Here is a 20,345-nt window from a genome sequence, read left to right on the forward strand (position 1 = left end):
GGCAATGCTAAATTCTGTACAGGTTGGCCCAGGAAAACAACTGAGCAATAGAGGACACTCTTTATTTTCCCTTTATTGTAATGGATTTTTATTACAGTATAACTGACATACCATATCCTGTTAGTTTCAGGTGTACATTATAGTGACTTGATACTTTTATACATTACAAAATATTCCCCACAGTAAGTCTGGTTACCATTTGTCACCATACGAAGAGGACTACTACAACAAATGACACTCTTTACCAGAGCCAAGTAAATGAGAGAAAAATTAGGGCTGTACAAGAATATTCAGATCACATGAAGAGAAAGACTCATTAACTTTTTCTTGAAAACGATATCATGGGTCACATATCAACATCGCGAAGCTTGTTCTGAACCCCAAATTCTTTGCCTTATTTTATCACATAGTAGTTCTATAACTTCCAAAGCACTTTACATTCTAGATAACTACCTTTCAGCCACGCTCTAAAACAATAATTCTCAAACGTGGGTGGGCATCAGAATCAGTTGTGGAAGCTCTGTAATGTACAGCCTGCTGTCTCCACAGAGTTTCAGATTCAGAAAATCTCAGGTGGGGCCCAAGAATGGGCATTTCTAACAAGTTTCCGGCTTATGGATACTGCTGATCCAGGGCCCACATTCTTGAGAACTACTTGCTCTAAGCTTTTTAAGGTACCTGTTTAATAGTCTTCTGTGATTCATCAACCTTAACTTTCCATTTATTTTCTTCTTGCTCCACACTTCTCTGTAGTTTCTGTAAAATTCCTTCCTATGGGCAAAAGCATAGTTGTTTTGAAAAATTCATGTTCTAATGACAAGATAAACTAAGCCACTAAGGAATAAGTTAATTTAAAAATAAAGCCAAAATGTAGATTAAAAATCATTTCCTACTGTTTCTGCTAAGACGGATTTGTATTTTTCACACTCGAGCTGTAATAGTGTGTGCATTTCATCAGCTTCTTTCAACTTGTGCTCTAGAACCTAGAAAGAATGAAATAAAGAAAACTTCTCTAGTTTTACCAGTTTTGTGAGCTTCAAATTTGTTACAGTATTTAATGGTATATAATGACAAATGATTTCTAATTGTTTTATAGTGAGACACTACATTTCAACCTTCTTGAGTAGCAATCAAGTTCAATGACCCTTTTGGTCATCAGTCTTTACTAAAGAAACTCTGAGTCTGATTACTATAAAATATATTACACAATTTATAACAGGCTTATCACTCTTTAGCAGGATGATAAAAATCAAAGCAGAACCACATGTGAAGTCAAGTCACAATACCTATGCTACACACACATGGAAAAGAGGATTTTATTCATGCCATTTGAGATACAAAAAAATCTTCCAAATTTCAGCTAAGATAAAAACACATCTAGATTCTGAACACTTTTAATGATGTATTTGGGGATACTTTAGCAAATCAGTCAGTTTCTACCTACCTACCTCAACTGATCTTTACTTTTTAAACCCAGGCTAAAAAGAGAGTAAGAGATAGTTAAATATACAGTTTCAGAAATGATTAAGATACAGAGTTAAAGAAACAGCAAACATTAGCTTTGTATACTTATCAAATGCAATGAAGACTTACAGCATTTCTATCAAAATTTATATAAAATGAAATCACCTTCTTACACTTTCTCAAAAGGTCATTATTCTACCCATAATATGTACTTTATCTTTCTAAGCTCATAAAGACAAAGTCTGATTTACTTCTTTCTTCCATGTCTGGTTACAACACAGATAGCTCATTTCTTGAACTAACCTTAACCTCCTCTGAACCTGAAGTTTCAGCCACACATTCTTTTGCCTTCTTTTCAAATCCACGCAACCATTCACTGTAACTCTGTAAAAAAGAGAAGTAAAAATAACCAATTTTCAAAAATATCTAAATGAAACAGGTAAAACATTTGAAACAACAAAATTAGAGGACCATGAAAAAAACCTATAGACAAACACCACCCCTCTGGAAATTTCAAAGAACATAACTGCTGCATAAATTGTACCTAACCCAGTCTTGAAAATAAACACTGAAAATATTCCTCTGTATTACCACCAAAATCACATCTTATTTACCTTGACCAAGGATATCTGTAACTGAGTTCTGGACTTTTATACAGAGATCTGAGTTCACTTAATTCCAGCCTCTACCACTTACTAGTGCCAGGATTAATAGATTCAATCTTTAAAACAGAGAAAAGTGAAAATAAATTTCAAAACTTTTCTCAGGTAAACCCATTCTCAAAAACTAAGTGTTCTGAGTTCATGAACTAATGAAGTTCAACTGAAAATACTTTTTCAGAGGATTTCAAACACTATGAAGGTGCTCCAGGGATTCTGAAAATACTTAGAAATACATACATATAATGAAATGTTTTTAAAAGCAGAATGAGAAGCAATAAGAATACATAAACATTTACTTGTTTAAAGTTTTTTTTTTTTAAGATTTTATTTATTTAACAGAGAGAGAGATCACAAGCAGGCAGAGATGCAGGCGGAGGGAGAGGTGGAAGCAGGCTCCCTGCTGAGCAGAGAGCCCGATGTAGAGTTCAATCCCAGGACCCTTGAGATCATGACCTGAGCCGAAGGCAGAGGCATAACCCACTGAGCAACCCAGGTGCCCCAACATTTATTTGTTTAAAACCAACAAAGAGGGGGCGCCTGGGTGGCTCAGTTGGTTAAGCAACTGCCTTCGGCTCAGGTCATGATCCTGGAGTCCCGGGATCGAGTCCCACATCGGGCCCTCTGCTCAGCAGGGAGCCAGCTTCTCCCTCTGCCCCTCGACCCTTTCATGCTCTCTCTCTCAAATATATAAAATCTTAAACACACACACACACACACACACCAACAAAGGGGCACTCTAGTGGATCAGTCAGTTAAGCATCTGTCTTTGGCTCAGGTCATGATCCTTGGGTCCTGGGACTGAGCCCCGCATCAGGCTCTCTGCTCAGCAGGGAATCTGCTTCTCCCTCTCTCCACCCCTACCCCTGCTTGTGCTCTCTCTTGCTATCTCTCTTAAATAAATAAAATCTTTGAAAAATTATAATAAATAAAAACAAAAAAAGCTCTATTTGTGCTGATAGATTAGCTAATGCAAAGACAAGGCATATACCTTGGTTTAAGTCATTCTAGATTTTAGAATAAATTATCTTACATTTTTGATGCTTCTTGTCCAAATTTTAAACTCTGATAAAGAGTATCTGTTATAGGGGCACCTGGGTGGCTCAGTGGGCTAAAGCCTCTGCCTTCGGCTCAGGTCATGATCCCAGCGTCCTGGGATTGAGCCCCATGTCGGGCTCTCTGCCTGCCTCTCTGCCTACTTGTGATCTCTGTCTGTCAAATAAATAAGTAAAATCTTTAAAAAAAAAAAAAAAAAAGAGTATCTGTTAGATACTTAAAAGAGACTAAGAGGAAATTTGATTTAAACTCTGGTTTAGTTTACTTCGAGGAAAAAGAACACATGAGATTTCTATCAACTGCTCAAATTTAAAGCTTTACAGATATGGCTGAATCAGGATTCTCTATACTTTATCAAGTAAGAATAAAAAACAAATAAAGCTGGATGCTGTGATCACCCCACAGTACAGTAACTCATAGTTCCAATTGGTCAAAAAGGCCTATTTTTTTTTTAAAGATTTATTTATTTTTGAGGGAATGAGAGAGCCAGTGAGCGAGTGAACATGTGGTGTTGGGGGAGAAGAGGGAGAAAGTCTTAAGCAGATTCCACACTCAATGCAGACCCCAATGCCGGGCTCGTTCTCACATCCCTGAGACCCTGACCTGAGCCAAGACCAAGAGTCAGACACCTAACAACTGCACCACCCAGGGGCCCCCCAAAATTACATTCTTACATCATAAATTTGATCCAAGACTAAATGTATACTATTAAAATCCTACTTAGCTTCAAATACTGGAATTCGATAAAAGTTAAAAGTCAGCTGAAAAGATGATTTAGTTGCTTAAAGTTTGTAAACATTCCTCTAGGTCATATAGTTTGGATCTCTCCTATATTGATTAGCTAGCAGAAAAGCAAAAGAAAACAGTAAAAAGATTTTACTTCATGTATAAAATTCCTTTTATATCTACTGACTATATTAACTTAATAACTTTAATTAACACTGTTTTATCATAAATTAATCTATCCTTCACATTTTCAAAAGCCTAAAAATGCTATACTTTTAGTAGGAGAGTTGATATATTTCTCAAATGAGAGACTACATGCAGAAATAGCCAACTTTTAACAAGCGGATGAACAAAAGCGAAATATCATCACCCAAATCTTATGGTAATTTATAAATATTTGTAGTATCAAAACCTATATGGCGGTTGAGAGTAATACTGCGGTTAAGAAAGAGTCCGTTAGGGCCCCTGGATGGCTCAGAGGGTTAAAGCCTCTGCCTTTGGCTCAGGTCATGATCCCAAGGTCCTGGGATCAAGCCCTGCATCCGGCTCTCTCCTTGGCGGGGAGCCTGCTTCCTCCTCTCTCTCTCTGCCTACTTGTGATCTCTCTCTGTTGAAAAAAATAAATAAAATCTTAAAAAAAAAAAAAAAAAGAGAGAGAGAGTCTGTTACATTAAGAAGAATTTTTCATGTCAGTGATTTTATACAATCTTTAAAGAACAGATAACATAATCACTAACTCTCAGCTCAATATAGCCAAATAAAATAAATCCCAATTTTATTTCCACTAAGTAATAAAACTGTAAGGTAGAAATAAAGAAATAAAAACAGGTCATGGCCATAAAAGAAAAAACATTAAATAAACGAATAGCAACCCCTTTTTCTAAGCTTCATGTAAGACCAGCACTAGAACTAACAATGTATCCTTAAGTCTGTCCCAGTACAAGTTGTCTCATCAGTTGAACTCATAGTGGTAGACATTTAACTATAGCGATCAAACCCGAATGTATCCACAACAGTTACCAAGGAAACAAAAAGAATTGCTGCTTCTTGTACAAGTTAAATGTAGTCCGTATGTAGATATAATCTGAGAGCAACAGCTAAACTCAGACTACACATAAAATAGACTATTAAGTTTACTTATACCACACCTAGCACCCACAGAAAGAAGAGCCAAGAGCTCCTCGGAGAAACAGCGGACTCCCAAGTTTGGGGAGTCAGTAAGTGGTTGCTATTTCATTAAAACTGAAAATTTATATAGCAAAAGGGAGAAATGCATTGACAAATGTATAAATTAAGGATTTTTTTTTTTTAAAAGATTTTATTTATTTATTTATTTGACAGAGAGAGAGAGAGAGAGAGAGAGATCACAAGTAGGCAGAGAGGCAGGCAGAGAGAGAAGGAAGCAGGCTCCCCGCTGAGCAGAGAGCCCGATGCGGTACTCGATCCCAGGACCCTTAGATCATGACCTGAGCCGAAGGCAGGGGCTTAACCCACTGAGCCACCCAGGTGCCCTAAATTAAGGATTTTTAATATAATTTTTTAAAGCAATCCTTATCTTTTAGAAATATATACTAAAATAATTATAGACAAAATGCTCAGATGTTTGAGTTCCTTCAGAATAATCTAGGAAGTACAAGAAACAAGGTAATATAAGACTGTGTACTGATGAATGGGGTACACCAGCCTCATCATGCTATTCTCTCTACTTCTGAGTGTTTTATATAATTTTCCATGAAAATAAAATTTTAATCATTTTAAGAAACTACATGCACTCACTCTGCCCTCAAATATTCACTGTAATAATTCTCTGAATCAGAGCAACTTTTATCTCTCACTTAAGCTGAAGTAAAGCAAGCTCTTCTGTATTATCTTCAAGCCTTTCCTTAAAGAAGTTAATAGGTGACCAAAATCTTGAGCTTTGAAATGAAAAGAGCCTGGTTCAAACTATTAACACATTTAATTAAAAAATAAGGTGTTCCTGGGGCGCCTGGGTGGCCAGTGGGTTAAGGCCTCAGTCTTCAGCTCAGGTCATGATCCCAGGGTCCTGGGATTCAGCCCCTCAGGGAGTTTCCTTCCCCATCTCTCTGTCTACCTGCCTCTCTGCCTACTTGTGATCTCTGTCAAATAAATAAATAAAATCTTTAAAAAAAAAAAAAAAAAAAAAGGTGTTCCTAAAACTAGAAGAAATCTATTTTGAGGTGCCTGGGTGGCTCAATCAGTTAAGTGTCCAACTGCTGACCTCGGCTCAGGTCTTGATCTCAACATCATGAGTTCGAGCCCCATGTTGGGCTCCATGTGCCATGTGGAGCCCACTTAAAAATAAATACATATATATATATATATACATATATATATATACAAAAAATTAAATTACAATAATAAAATTACGCTGTTTTGAATAAAGCTATTAAAAACATAACTGGTTTATTAAACACTAAGAAATATTTCTTTCCCAAATGTTTATGATCTTCTAAATAATACATATTATGTAAATTTTATAGCATACAACAAAAGTATCAGTTGAATAAACAGAAATGAGTTTTGAACCAAGCTATTTATCTTACCTACTCAAAAGCACCCTATGCTAAAAATAGAAAAGATTAAGGAATAGATGTACTTCTAAACCAAGTATAGAATGCAAATGTTGTTTATTCACAACTTCCTTAAATAACGGTAAAGAGGACTTATTTAAAAAATAATAAATCAATCTTACCAAATTAGGAGGAACAGATACTTTTGGAAATAATTTTTTGAGAACTTCTTTAGCTTCTAATTCAATAGCTTCCACATGTTGTTGTCTTTCCTAAGGCAGAAGATGAACCAAGTCAAACTTACAAGATTATAGAATTTTTTTTAAAAAGCCTTTTAAGCTTTAAGGGAGGAAAAAGTCACAGTATTTTAAAAATTCATCTTAATACTGACAAAAGCTACAATTACTTATTTTAAAACGTTAAAATGTTTCCATAAGAAAAAATCTGCAAAATTTCTAAAGCATCCTAAATAATGATGTTTTAAGTTAATCAAACCAAGGCAGTATCTGATAATATGGACACTTTCCTTGCTCTTAGAAATCAAGTGATTTGCCCTTCTAGAAACAATGCAAAAAACAAACAAGAACAAAAAATTAAAAATACACTTCCTACAGCTAAAACTTAAACTACATGCAAAAAATATCTACCTGGACAATATAACTGAGGCTTACTGGCTGGCAAATCTCTATTAAAAAAAAAGCATCATGGGATTAAAAATGGCAATTTCACATTTCCAGTTTCAAGGTCAAGTGAAGTTACAAAGAAAAAAAAAAGGCCATCAAAATTTGATGGGTGGTACATACACGAAAAACAGGAAAGAAAAAAGAGGAAAAACTGATGGTGATTAATTCACCAATACCAAGTATCAAGAAGACTAATTCTGACACTTACAGGACTCTATCAGCTGTAAATTTAAAGGTATTACAAATGCATGTCTAAATTTGGTGATTTTAAAACTACAATGGATATCAATTATTAACTCAAAACTATGGTTTGTCAAAATTAGGGTAATGACTTGATTACACGTGAAATAAAAATCTAATGGTCAAACTACCTCTACAAAATTTAAAAAGTGACACCCCAAAAACGCACATCTAAACTAAGCCAAGAAAAAAAAACACTTGTGAAGTTCAACAGATGACAAGAAGGAGAGCGAGCTAGTAACCTCTCAACCTTAACTTTCAAACACCATTTAAATGTAACCTTTGAAATCCATCGCTGATTTAAGATGAATACACATCCATTTAGAAAGTAAATAAGGGGCGCCTGTGTGGCTCAGTGGGTTAAGGCCTCTGCCTTCGGCTCAGGTCATGATCCCAGGGTCCTGAGATCAAGCCCCACATCGGGCTCTCTGATCTTCGGGGAGCCTGCTTCCTCCTCTCTCTCTGCCTGCCTCTCTGCCTGCCTCTCTGCCTGCCTCTCTGCCTACGTGTGGTCTCTGTCTGTCAAATAAATAAATAAAATCTTAAAAAAAAAAAAAGAAAGTCTAAATAACATGAAAATCTAAAATTACACAATAAAAAGCTAGAGATTCATCACATTCTGTACACACACAAAAAACTTTTTTTCAACATTAGTGGCAGTATTTTACTAGATGTTTTAATGGATTACTTCCAGTGATTCAATAAAGTCCACTATTTTTCAGAAATACACCTAACTGCAGAAGATACATTCATTCAAGGAAGATGATTAACTGCTAATTCAGAATTAATTCACAATTAAGAGGTCATTTTTATCATCTGACGACAGAAGTGGCAGAACAATCACTAAAGAAAAATAGGAAAAGAGCACTGTGCAACGAGGTTTTATGGAAAACCTTCCAAGGGAAAAAGAATCTAACTAAAAGAAATGTGTCTTATTTATAACAAGAGGGAGAAAAATAAGTTAATTTTGATTTGTACTAATTTTGCTAAAAAGTTTCCATCTAATTTAGTAGTTTGGTTGTGGATAGCATTTTCTATTCCACTTTAATACCCGGAAAAGATCTGGATATGGAAAGTTGCTATTTTTATCTAAGTGTAATATTTATGAAATATCTTCCATATGAGCCTATCATTTATAGTAGCTCCTCAAGAGTATTTACTACTTTAAAGATAACTGTGAAAAAGCAGTGTATCACCCTCTCTTACATTTTACATAAAGTTATTGTTACTTACTTCTATCATCTAAAGCACTAAAGGAGTTCTAAAGAGTTCTTTCTCCTTCCAGCATAACTTATGGTTCTGCTTCAATCAACATCACTTTACACCCAGGCTGTTTGACAACAGTGTATATTCCATTAAATTAAAGACTGGAAATTCTATTCTCTGTCGATCACTAGCTATGCAAGCCACCATGCACGTGGTGTTGAGTTTTGAAATAAGGGTCAATTTCTACACCAAGCACACGATGAAACATGGATAAATTCTAGTTCTCTTTTGGAAATAATATGCAAGAATGCCGAAAACAGTGGCCTGTAATTTCTTGCAGGAATGGCATGATATTAAGTAAGGGATGCATACTTCCCAGAAACCCAGTTTCATGAACAAAATAAAAACTACAAGGCAGGTGTTAACAGTAAAATACAAAGTAACAAAAACAACCAGAAATTACACCAGAACCCCCATTGCTAATGGAACTGACTGCAACCACTCACAATGAAATAATGTCCTACCTAGCTGGCCCTGCTTTCTATTTTCCCTGGCCTAGATTTCTCTAGTCCCAGTGTCTGCCAGCTGTCCCAAATTTAGGTCTTAGTGAAATTTATGGCAGGTGAATAGGTACAGAAGTACAAGTCTATTACACTAGAGGAAAAATAATGACAAACATACTTGATTATAAAAAAACTTTATAGAAACTATTCTACTTAAAAAGAAAAAAGTCCTTCAAATGTCATTAAGACCTACATTTAAAATTCAATAGATTACCATGGTCCACAAAATACTTAGAGAATGCTCAACTAAAGCACATAATTAACTTTATTAACCCATCTACAAAATTCAATACCCCTGTTCCACATATATTCTTTTTTTTTTTTCCCCACATATATTCTTGATAGAAACTGTCAAAATGCTTGACTGAACTGGCACATTCATTTGTCTCCATCTTTAAAAACAACTCTTCTCAATATTAGCCATCAGAATCTCTGAACCCATGGAACAACCTGAACTCATGGAGAATATCTTCTATTGTTTTGAAAAAGAGGGAGCTATATATTTTAGGAGTACTTTATACACTCAGGTCAAGAGAACTATCCCTTTTATTAATATTCCATACTAAACAAAAAACATGCCCCATTACTGTCCAGCCACTTCAAAACCTGAAGTTTAACTCATTTCTTCTAAGGAACCACCAGAATTGATCCCTTCCCTGTACTTAACACTTCGATCATTTTCTACCTTGTGTGAGTCATCTTGGTGTGCCCCAAAGAACTTAGGAGAGTTAGTGTGCATCTAGGTATTCAATTGTGTTCGTTAATTCAGTTAGATTTTGGGGGGCCAATGTTTTTACTAAAGTGCCCTTAACTAACCCACAAGGGGTACAGTGACAAGAGCTTACATGGGTAGCATAGATCTCTTGAGATTTTTCAGCTTAAAGCAGTAATCACCAAAGCTCAAACAATCAGGTAATCACAACTGCATGCTCAAAATTAAAGCTTCAAAGAGTAGATGAAAAAAGCAGAGATGACAGAGATGATAAATGTGGATGATAAGGAGATTTTATATTTAAATTGCAGTAAAATTAAATGCTTTAGTCTGATTTTAAGACAAGCTGCAGATTTTCTCTGTTCAGTGGATTGCTTCTAGGAGTTAGCATTACAACCTTGGAAGTCTTGTTCACTTTGTCCTGCAGCATTTTTTCAGTTGATGCCAATGCTTCCATTGCTTCCCAGTTTTTCTCCCGAAGGTCCTAATCATTTTTAGAAAGAATGATTTCAGTTTATCCATAATTGAAAGATTTTTTGCTTTTTATTTCATCAGTATTTTGCACTGCATTTAAATGCTGGTTACTGCAAAATTATTTCAATGGGAAATATGTATATTAGCAAAAAAATAAAAAGCAATGTTTAGAAGTCTGAATGAGAAAATAAAGATGCCCACTTCCCATGTTTTAGTATACACACCAGATATGCCAGCTATAGAGTAATTACTGTGTACATGTGACAAAGAAGAAAGCATTCAAAAGTAAACACACAAACCAAGATAAAAATATGATTTCAGGTACACCAAATATTAGGGGATTAAGGACAGGGCAAATACACAAGTACTGCAAAAAGCTTTACATGTGATTCTTAAACAAGGCCCATGAACACTCAGACTTTCCACTACAACAAAACATCATTTCCTCTAAATAGGTTTTATTGAATTAATGCATTTCGAGTCCACCTAGGAATAACAGAGTCACTCCTTGTGCTTGCCCATCTTTTTTGGCATGGTCAAATGTGTATGCCATAAAGCAACCGGACATGAATGTATGAGCTACTTGATCAAGGCTGAAAACAGGGAGGCTGGAAAGCTAAAAACCACATTCTTTTGGAAGAGAAAAAGAAGCCACTAGAAACTGAGTTCTGAACTATCCATTTTAATAGCATTTCATTAGCAAATACCAGCAAGGACAATCTGCTATATTTCAGTCTTTCTTCAGATTTAGAAATCTAAACATTAGATTAAAAAAAATAAAAAGCCAATAATCACCATTTACTGAATTCTTAATGTGCCCAATACTGAACTTGGTGCTTCCCATAAATTCTCATTAACCCTCACAACAACGCTAAGAGGTGTTTACTCCCATTTTATAGATGGGGAAACCACAGGTAGGGTAAGTTAACAATTTTGGCCAGATGAACACAGCCAGGGTGGTGGCTGAACTAAAATGGACTCATTCCCCAATGTTCTGGCTCTTTTCACACACTTCAATGCCTGGAGCAATGCTGCTGCATTATACTGCTATTACTATGTCCACCTCATCTCAGAATCCGGATAATAAAACACAGTTAAGATGTTAGCAGTATATTGGCAAATTCCCCTCAGGTTTTGTGGCCAAGCAATACTGTTAGTAATAGTACACAAAAATACAAAGGGCAATTCACATACCTAATTTTGACAAACTCAGGGGTGCAAGTGCATGTCAACTTGTTAAATTAACAAATTTATGCAAACTTTGAAAAATTAAGCTTTCATTAGAAAACACTTTTCAATTTTCTACCAATATCCCCATAAGAGATTTCAGTAACATGTTTAACCTTGTTGACATCTTAGCAATCATACGTTTGTGTGCAAAAATCCCTTCTCTAGCAAGAATGTTTGGCTTCTACTTACAGGTATCACCTTCTGGTCAAAAGAATTTAAGAAAATCACCCCAATTCACTGTCTATTCAGTAAAAGTATTAGGACTTAAATTTCTTAGGGTACTACCCCTTCCCATTCTAGTATTATGTATTAAGGCTCTAAGGCCCCTAACACTCTTAATTACCAAAAATCTGAACCAAAGGAGGTTCCACAAGGCTCTGAAAGACAAGTACTGAAAATACTAGGTTTCAATACTGGGTTACTTCTGGTTTACAAAAAGGCTAGCCCAGTCAAATTAAAAGGCGATGCCACTGATTTTAAAATACTGAGATGAATAAATAATTTTTTCAAATAAAAGTTCAACAGAAAATTAGCTGTATTTAAAAAAAAATAAGAAATCTGAAGCTGTAGTAATTATAGTTCAATATCTAAAATGATAATTAGAAGTACACAAATTAGTCTCTTCATTTATTCATTAAAATATCTGTTATCCAATAAAACGATTAATAATCCTCCCCAAAAAGGTACACACAGAACAGTACTTTCTTACAAATATCAGGAAGAAAACTACAGAAGTAAATTTTAAAAAAATGTGATGCACGGTATTTCAGTGCATAAAAAGAAAAGCTTTATTCTGACAAAGATTTGCTTACATTGTTTTTCTTCCTCTGGTGTTCAACAGCCTCCTTCAAAGAATCTAACTCATTCTGAAGACCAGTTATTTCTTCCTCTCTTTCTGAAATTCTAAACCAGAACATAAATACACATAGCAACATTTTAGGTAAACACTGAAAGTATTTATTACTACCAAATAAAAACAAGTAGATGATGCTTTGCAAAACTTATTAACAAGCAAGCTCTTTTAAGCTTAGCTATTAATTGTCACCATAGAAAACCTATTTGTGATACATTCTTACTTTCAAAAATGGCTTTTACAATATGGCATAATGATATTTGTGCTCAAGAGAAATCATCCTCTTAAGAAACAGTTCATGAATATATGAACTGCTGTAGTTATAGTTGTTTCTATTTTTATCTGTGGCAGGGAAGTAGCTATTTTCAGAAGAGTGAAAACTGACATAGACATATTCCCTTTGATATTTTTCCCAAAAGGTAATGAAATTAGTTATGACTTTCTTTAAATGGCTAACTCACAATAGAAGTATGATATTAATGTGAAGTAGGTATCATCATTTTCATAACATTTTCAAGATTCAGGTTTTTCTAATTCTAATGCATTAGTTAATTCCCAGAAATGTAGAAAACAAAGATTCACAATTTAATTCTGTTACAGTTGAGAGCAGCTTGGGTAGAAAGTTAAATTACAAATAGCTCCTCCTTAAGAGTAGGTTCTATATAAAAGGGGAGGTGAACCATGAGAGACTATGGACTCTGAAAAACAGTCTGAGGGGTTTGAAGTGGCGGGGGGGTGGGAGGTTGGGGTACCAGGTGGTGGGTATTATAGAGGGCACAGCTTGCATGGAGCACTGGGTGTGGTGAAAAAATAATGAATACTGTTTTTCTGAAAATAAATAAATTGGGAAAAAAAAAAAAAAAAAAGGCTGGCAAATTAGGGATCGAGGCCCAAACGACAGTCTTTTTTGGTCTGGCCCTCAAGCCCAGAGCTGATATTATGGTTTTAAAGAATTGTTAAAAACAAACAAACCAAAAAAAGGGGGGAGGGGGATGCAAAACAGAACTCTGTGGCCCAAAAAGTCTAAAATGTTCACTACAGGCCATTTATAGAAAAAGTTTGCTGACCTTTGCTCTATACAAACTCCAGAGTCAATATACCAGTAAATATTTCTAAACTAGTAAACCAATAACCTTGTAAATGAATCAAGATAAAAGAATCTTTACTTTTATCGCCTAATACACATAATGTGGATAACAACTAGAATATTCAAACATACCAACTTAGCTGAAATGACCTTAAATATAGCCTTTTACAGAAAAATACAAGCTAACAATGAAAGAAAAATGCTTTAGTAAAAAAAGTCTCCTTAAGGTGACTGGGTGGCCCAGTCAGTTAAGCATCTGACTCTGGGTTTCGGTTCTGGTCATGATCTCAGGGTCCTACTCAGTGGGAAGCCTGCTTCTCTCTCTCACTCCCCCTGCTTGTGTTCCCTCTCTCACTGTCAAATAAATAAAATCTTCGAAAAAAAAAAATATATATATATATATGTATTTTAGCTTTATTAGATGTTTTCTAAAGTACTAAAAACCTTAAAATCTCCCTTAACAAAAATCCAAATATCATAAAAAAGCACATCAGTTTAGCCAAGGGCATAGCTAAATGCTAGTGACCCTGTAGTTCAAGAAATCCAAACATTAATGGAAAAATTAGGTGCCATTTGAGGTACATTAAATTCTTATCTGAGAACTGTTCAACACATAAAAACGATTACCACTATCCAAACCATGAATCAAAATTATTACTTACACTTTTAATAGTTCTTCATGTGGGGGAAAAGATGATGCCTATTAAAAAAAGTTAAATGTTATTTCAAAATAGTTATTTCTACAAGACTACAAAAAAGCTCTTCTCAGATATAAATTAACAAAAGTAAAAACACTATACATTCTGTATACCTGTGACCAAGTAATTTTAATAAAAATATGTATAAATTTGGAAAAGTACTGAGTGTTAAATCAAATCTTCGTTGCCACAACATAAACTCTTCATTTAACAAGTATTTATCAATTTCCAATATATGTAAAGCACTGAGCTAATGCCCTAACTCTTCCTATTGCATAATTCTTATTTGACTATATTAAACTTCCAAAAGCCAAAAAAAAAACAAAACACAAAAACCTTAAGATGGAGTCAAAAGAAAAACTAAGAAAAGTTAGCTTCCATGTAAAAACAGAAATTCTACACAATATGTATAAGTACACAGACCTTCACATATAGTATTTACATTCAATCTCCCAAACTTATCTACTATAATATCCCAAACTGAATGACTACAATCTCCCAAAATGAACCACTGTTCTATAATCTTGTTAAGAAGAACACATTCTTTGGCCCCTCATAATACTCTTTAGCTTACATATATTCAGAAAAATCAAACCATATTTTGTTAACACCTTAAAAAAAATTACACATTTCCATTTTATTTTTATTAAGCAGAATTATACCTTGAAAAAGTATTTTAAATAGAGGCCAACTATTATTCATAACATTATACATTTCCTAGTTTCTCTCCAATTACTAAATTGCAGGGAGGGCGGGGGGGGGGCGGAGGGGGATGGAAAGGAGGAGGGAAATGCGGTATACACCTAGAGTTAAACTGACCTCTCTAGGATTTTAACTGACTTGCTAAGAAAAACATTCTGGAGGATCTGAAAACACAGAAATATATAAAAGAGCTAGAATACAGGTAGCAGTATTATTTGCATATACCTTATAAATTATAGATTATTTTATCTTGCATATGGCATAGTAAATTACTCTTTTTAAGGACATCTTCTAAATACTTATAAATAAAACAAGATACTTTAGTCTCCATAAAAAGGCGAAATAGTTAAGAATACTTATAGACAGTTATGAGTTACATAACTTTTTACCACATAACTGAAAGGCAAGCTACCTAATAGTACCTACCTGTTGGTAGTTCAGTTGCTTAAATTGCTCAATTTCAGACTTGAACAATTTGTTTTCTTCCTGTACTTCCTATTTAAACAAAAATTAAACATGAATACCTGCACAGAGATTATTTTCCATATAAATTTTTGAAACATACCATATAAGCCAGGGTAATTCTAAAATAGTTTTTTTAAGTGATCATTTAAAAATAAGCCCTATATTAAAACACAGTATAAAATTAGAATAAATTACTCAGTACCAATCTGAGAGTATGTCTCAATGGAAGAGTTCAAGATCCAGAAACAGATCCAAATACCTCTAAGGTATATAGGGTGACATTTTGGATCAGTAGGTCAAGTTCTAAGTGACATTTTGGGCTGGATGTTTCTCTGTTAACAGGACTATCCTGTATACTCTGGCATGTTCAGCAGTATCGATGGCCTCCATCCTCTATATGCACTAGCACCCCTCCACCTGCTATGACAACCAAAAATGTCTCCAGACATTGTCCCCTGGAAAGCAGAACCACTCCAGTAAAGCAGTAATGGATTCTTTAATAATGTGGTTAACCTTTTTTTCCCCCAAAGCTAAAATGCTATTCTCATAACTTACTCAAATAAATTACACGAGTAAGACATCAAACAAAAAAGTAAATTATAAACATATCGAAACGTGAAAATATTTTTATAATCATAGAGTAAGAGATACTTTTCATTCCAAGACTTCTCAGAAAATTACTTATATTTGAGTATATTAAAGTTTTAACTTCCAAGAGTAGGAAGAAAAACACAAATGAAATTTTTTAAAAATTTAAGAAAACAAGTCACTTCTTATGTGACAAAAGGTTAATTTCTCTTATTATGGGAAAAAAAAAAAAAGATTTTAATTTGGTGAGGAAAAGTCAACCCAGAAAAAAAATGTGGGAAAAATTAAAGGCCAATTAATAGACAAATCAAGTACTTCTCTCACAATCAAATGCAAATTATAACAATCCAACCATCTTTCAAGCATAATATCAAATGTTTTCATCTTTGTCAGTGTTGGGAGTTGGTTAAGCAGCTGCCTTCGGCTCGGGTCATGATCCCAGGGTCCTGGGATCAAGTCCCACATCGGGCTCCTTGCTCGGCAGGAAGCCTGCTTCTCCCTCTGCTTCTGCCTGCCACTCTGTCTGCCTGTGCTCGCTTGCTCTCTCTCCCTCTGTCTCTGACAAATAAATAAAATATTTAAAAAGAAAAAAAAAAAAGAAAAGGAAATGGCCCCCTGTTGCAGTAGATGCAACAGATGCAAATAGATGCAAAAAAAAAAAAAAAAAAAAAACTTTCGGAGGGTGATTTAGCACTATCTGACAATATTTAAAATGAATCCACTTGGCAGAGAAAGAGAACGCAACAGAACACTTGGAGCAAGAAATGTAAGCAAGAGTGGTTGGAAACAATGGAGCCATCCAAAATTTGCTTTCATTTCAAATTAATGTTCTTTCAATACTTTCAATATAACAACATGGGGATGAGGAGATAAGGATTTTCAATTTTAACTACCTCTTTTCAAAAAGAAACTACATAACCTTTGGCCCCAAATTTTGTTTCCTGGAATTTTAAATACAGATATACTAGCAAAAGTACTGACAATGCACACACAAGGATGTTCACTGTTGTAATAGGAAGGCATCCATATGTTGTAATCTAGGCATCCATAAACCAAGACTGGTTTTATAAATGACAGCAGATGATACAACAGAATACCACAAAGCGTGGAAAGATCTCAAAAACATTAATAATAGAGGGAGAAAAGCCAAATACAAACTTGTGTATAGTTGAATACACTGTGTTTAAAACAAGTACACACATATTTTATGAATGGACACTTTCTCAAAAGATATACAAATAAGTGCTAGTTTTCTGAAGAATGAGACCCAGTACTTGGCTGGAAGGAAAGAACCTCTCTATCCTATTTTCTTTTGTGGTAGTTAAAATTGTTTAAAATATGCAAAGACAATAATTAACACAATAATTAGTTTTAACTAATATATTCACCTGTAACAGCTTTGTTTTGCTAGAAAGATCATTCTCCCTCTCTCTTAGTACAGTTTCTATTCTCTTCATTTCATTTTCCTTTTCTTTCAACCTAGAATTTTTATAAAGACCTTATATTTAGTTATACAGATAAAAAAGGACAACCAGACTTCAATACCACCCATAAGAAAAAAAAGATAGCAGAAACAATGTCTAACAGATCTTCTCTCCAGATTACACCAATTTATAAATTTGTTTTAAAAAACATTCTAGAATCACTCAACTCAAAGTACATCATAAAACTGTTACAGTTTATTTCATAGTTAACATTTCCTAAGCAAGCATGGTTTTATCAATGCAGAAAATCTAAAATGAAAAAAATTTTTTTTAAAAAGCCATTATTAGTTGATACTGGAACTTAAAATATGGCCAAGCCTTTGTAAAGCTATGCTACACATAATTTAATCTGGTTCTCCCTTACCCAACATAGATTTAAGTCTTACTTTATCTAGCTCATGTGAATCCCAATTGCCCTTGTCAACCTAAGCAAAAGACCTCAGTAACACCTAGAGCTATTAAATTGATCTGTTTATCTATTTCCTCAGGGCAAGAACCCATTTTAGCCACTTCAGTATTCCTGTGCCAAAGGGCACAAAACCGGCTCTCAAATATTTGCTGAACTGAAAGTTATTTTTATCCCACCTTAATGTAGAAAGAACTTCAAAATGTTTCTAGGTCTACATGAAAAATGGCAAAGGAGAACACATGTAGAATAGGATTAAAAAGTTGGGGGAACCCCAGAAAAACTTAAATACATATTGTTAGGTGAAACAAGCCATTCTGAAAACCTATATTCTGTAGGATTTCAACTATATCACATTCTGGAAAAGTCAATATCATGGAGACAGTAATTATGGAGAGCAGTGGTAGCTGGAGATTGGGGGTGGTGGGGGGTGGTATTTGGAGGAAGGACGGGATGAACAGGTAGAGCCAGGAGATTTTTAGGACAGTGAAACTATTTTGTACGATACTACAATGATGGATACATGTCATTATATATTCCTCAAAACCCACAGAAGACAGAAGAACCCTAATGGAAACTATAGACTTCAGTTACTAATGGTATTTCCACACTAGTTCATCAATTGTAACACACCTACACACTAACACAAGATTTAACAAGAGAAACAGGGTAGAGGTGGGGGGAAAACAGAAACTGTACTTTTTTCTCAATTTTCTGTAAACCTAAAATTGCTCCCCCCACAAACCTAATTCTATTTTTTTATTTTTCAAAGATTTTATTTCTTTTTTGAGACAAAGAGCACACAAGCATGGGGAAGGAGCAGATGGGGAGGTTCAAGTCAACTCCCTGCTGAGCAGGGAGCTTGCCACAGGACTCCATCCCAGGACCTGAGGATGGAGATCATGACCTGAGCTGAAGGCAGACACTTAACCAACTGCGCTACCAAAGGGCCCCTATTAATTTTTTTAAAAAAGAAAACTGATGCAGAAATAGATCTAAAATCACATACTTTGGGGCGCCTGGGTGGCTCAGTTGGTTAAAGCCTCTGCCTTCAGCTCAGGTCATGGTCCCAGGGTTCTGAGATCGAGCCCTGCATTGGGCTCTCTGCTCGGCAGGGAGCCTACTTCCCTCTTTCTCTCTGCCTGCCTCTCTGCCTACTTGTACTGTTTGTCTGTCATATAAATACGTAAACACTTTAAAAAATAAATAAATAAAATGGGGCGCCTGGGTGGCTCAGTGGGTTAAAGCCTCTGCCTTTGGCTCAGGTCATGATCCCAGGATTCTAGGATCGAGTCCCGCATTGGGCTGTCCGCTCAGCAGGGAGCCTGCTTCCCTTCCTCTCTCTCTACCTGCCTCTCTGCCTACTTGTGATCTCTGTCAAATAAAATCTTAAAATAATAAGTAAATAAAAATAAAAATTTAAAAAAGCACATACTTTAATGATTTATATACCTACTACAAATGGGCCAGAAATGTGTCTCTAAGCTTTCTATTAGCAAATGAAACAAGTACCTTGATAACCATACAATGCCCCTATGATAAACAATTAGCTGTACAAATGAGAATTTTAGTGTCAAGAATAGAGACATCTCCTTTGTCCTCATAAAGACAATGACCAAATATCTTCAATATCTTACTTTTAAAGATACAGTTTCAAAGGGTCACTTCTTAAACATCCATAAAGATTGATGGCATCACAGCAAAGCAAAAATATCTTAAAAGTAATTCTATAGTATGCCAAAAAAGATGAAGTCCAGATATCCCTCTCACCACTGTGAACTGATTTAGTTAGCTAAAGTTAAAAGAACAGACTTTTTACTACAAAAATTTTCTAGGATAAACGTCTATTAAGACTAGTAGTACCTTCTGTGCTGATCAGACTCAATATTTTTATTCTTTAGCACAGTAACTGGTATGAAAACAGATAACCATTCTTCTCAATAATCAAGTTATTTCTTAGAGATTAAATAATCTTCATCAAGGTTATAACTAAGATTATCTTCTGGTTGATGGGTTTGATATAACTAAGATTATCTTCTGGTTCATGGGTTTGAAGGGCTTGGAAAGGATAATATTCCCATGTATCTGAAAGCACTGAGAGATACTGTTTTATTACACCGAAAGAGACTTATCAGCTTATATGCCTCTGGACTTTAATTCCTAATTTAACAAGAAATGACTGAGAAGAAACTCATGGTATTCAAGTACATTCTACAAAATAATGAGAACTTCCTCTTTGAAATGCTGTATAAAATTATACTTACACAATCTCAAAAGTATAAAATTATACTTACACAGTCTCAAGTTCTTCAAATCGTGATGCAGTACATGCCTAAGGAAGAGATTCACATTTTTAATTCTAACATCAAGAAAATCAGGTATTACAAACTACAAAGTATATGTACTATATATAAAGCACCAATAAAATAGAAACATAAAAATAAAGACATAATTTTATGTTAAAATTAGGCTATCTACAAAGATAGAATGAACTTTAACTGGATTTTGTATATCCACT

The 20,345-nt window shown here is 34.8% G+C and overlaps 1 protein-coding gene across 8 annotated transcripts in view; it reads right to left on the bottom strand.

Moving 5' to 3' along the window:
* KTN1 (kinectin 1) overlaps positions 1 to 20,345 on the bottom strand; it is a 108,017-nt gene that overhangs the window by 12,209 nt on the left and 75,463 nt on the right. For 6 of the 8 annotated variants that reach the window (XM_044230913.1, XM_044230914.1, XM_044230915.1 and 3 more), the window contains 10 exons: positions 20,122 to 20,159; positions 17,326 to 17,416; positions 15,311 to 15,379; positions 14,147 to 14,184; positions 12,357 to 12,447; positions 10,238 to 10,324; positions 6,619 to 6,708; positions 1,768 to 1,848; positions 894 to 983; positions 679 to 771 (listed from right to left, as the gene is read on the bottom strand). In XM_044230913.1, coding sequence (XP_044086848.1) covers positions 679 to 771; positions 894 to 983; positions 1,768 to 1,848; positions 6,619 to 6,708; positions 10,238 to 10,324; positions 12,357 to 12,447; positions 14,147 to 14,184; positions 15,311 to 15,379; positions 17,326 to 17,416; positions 20,122 to 20,159 — 768 coding nt within the window. The remainder of the gene's footprint in view (positions 1 to 678; positions 772 to 893; positions 984 to 1,767; positions 1,849 to 6,618; positions 6,709 to 10,237; positions 10,325 to 12,356; positions 12,448 to 14,146; positions 14,185 to 15,310; positions 15,380 to 17,325; positions 17,417 to 20,121; positions 20,160 to 20,345) is intronic. The other 2 variants (XM_044230920.1, XM_044230918.1) reach the window with 1 other exon arrangement.

The sequence above is a fragment of the Neovison vison genome, chromosome 13 (genome assembly GCF_020171115.1).
Source record: "Neovison vison isolate M4711 chromosome 13, ASM_NN_V1, whole genome shotgun sequence".
Classification (NCBI taxonomy): domain Eukaryota; kingdom Metazoa; phylum Chordata; class Mammalia; order Carnivora; family Mustelidae; genus Neogale; species Neogale vison.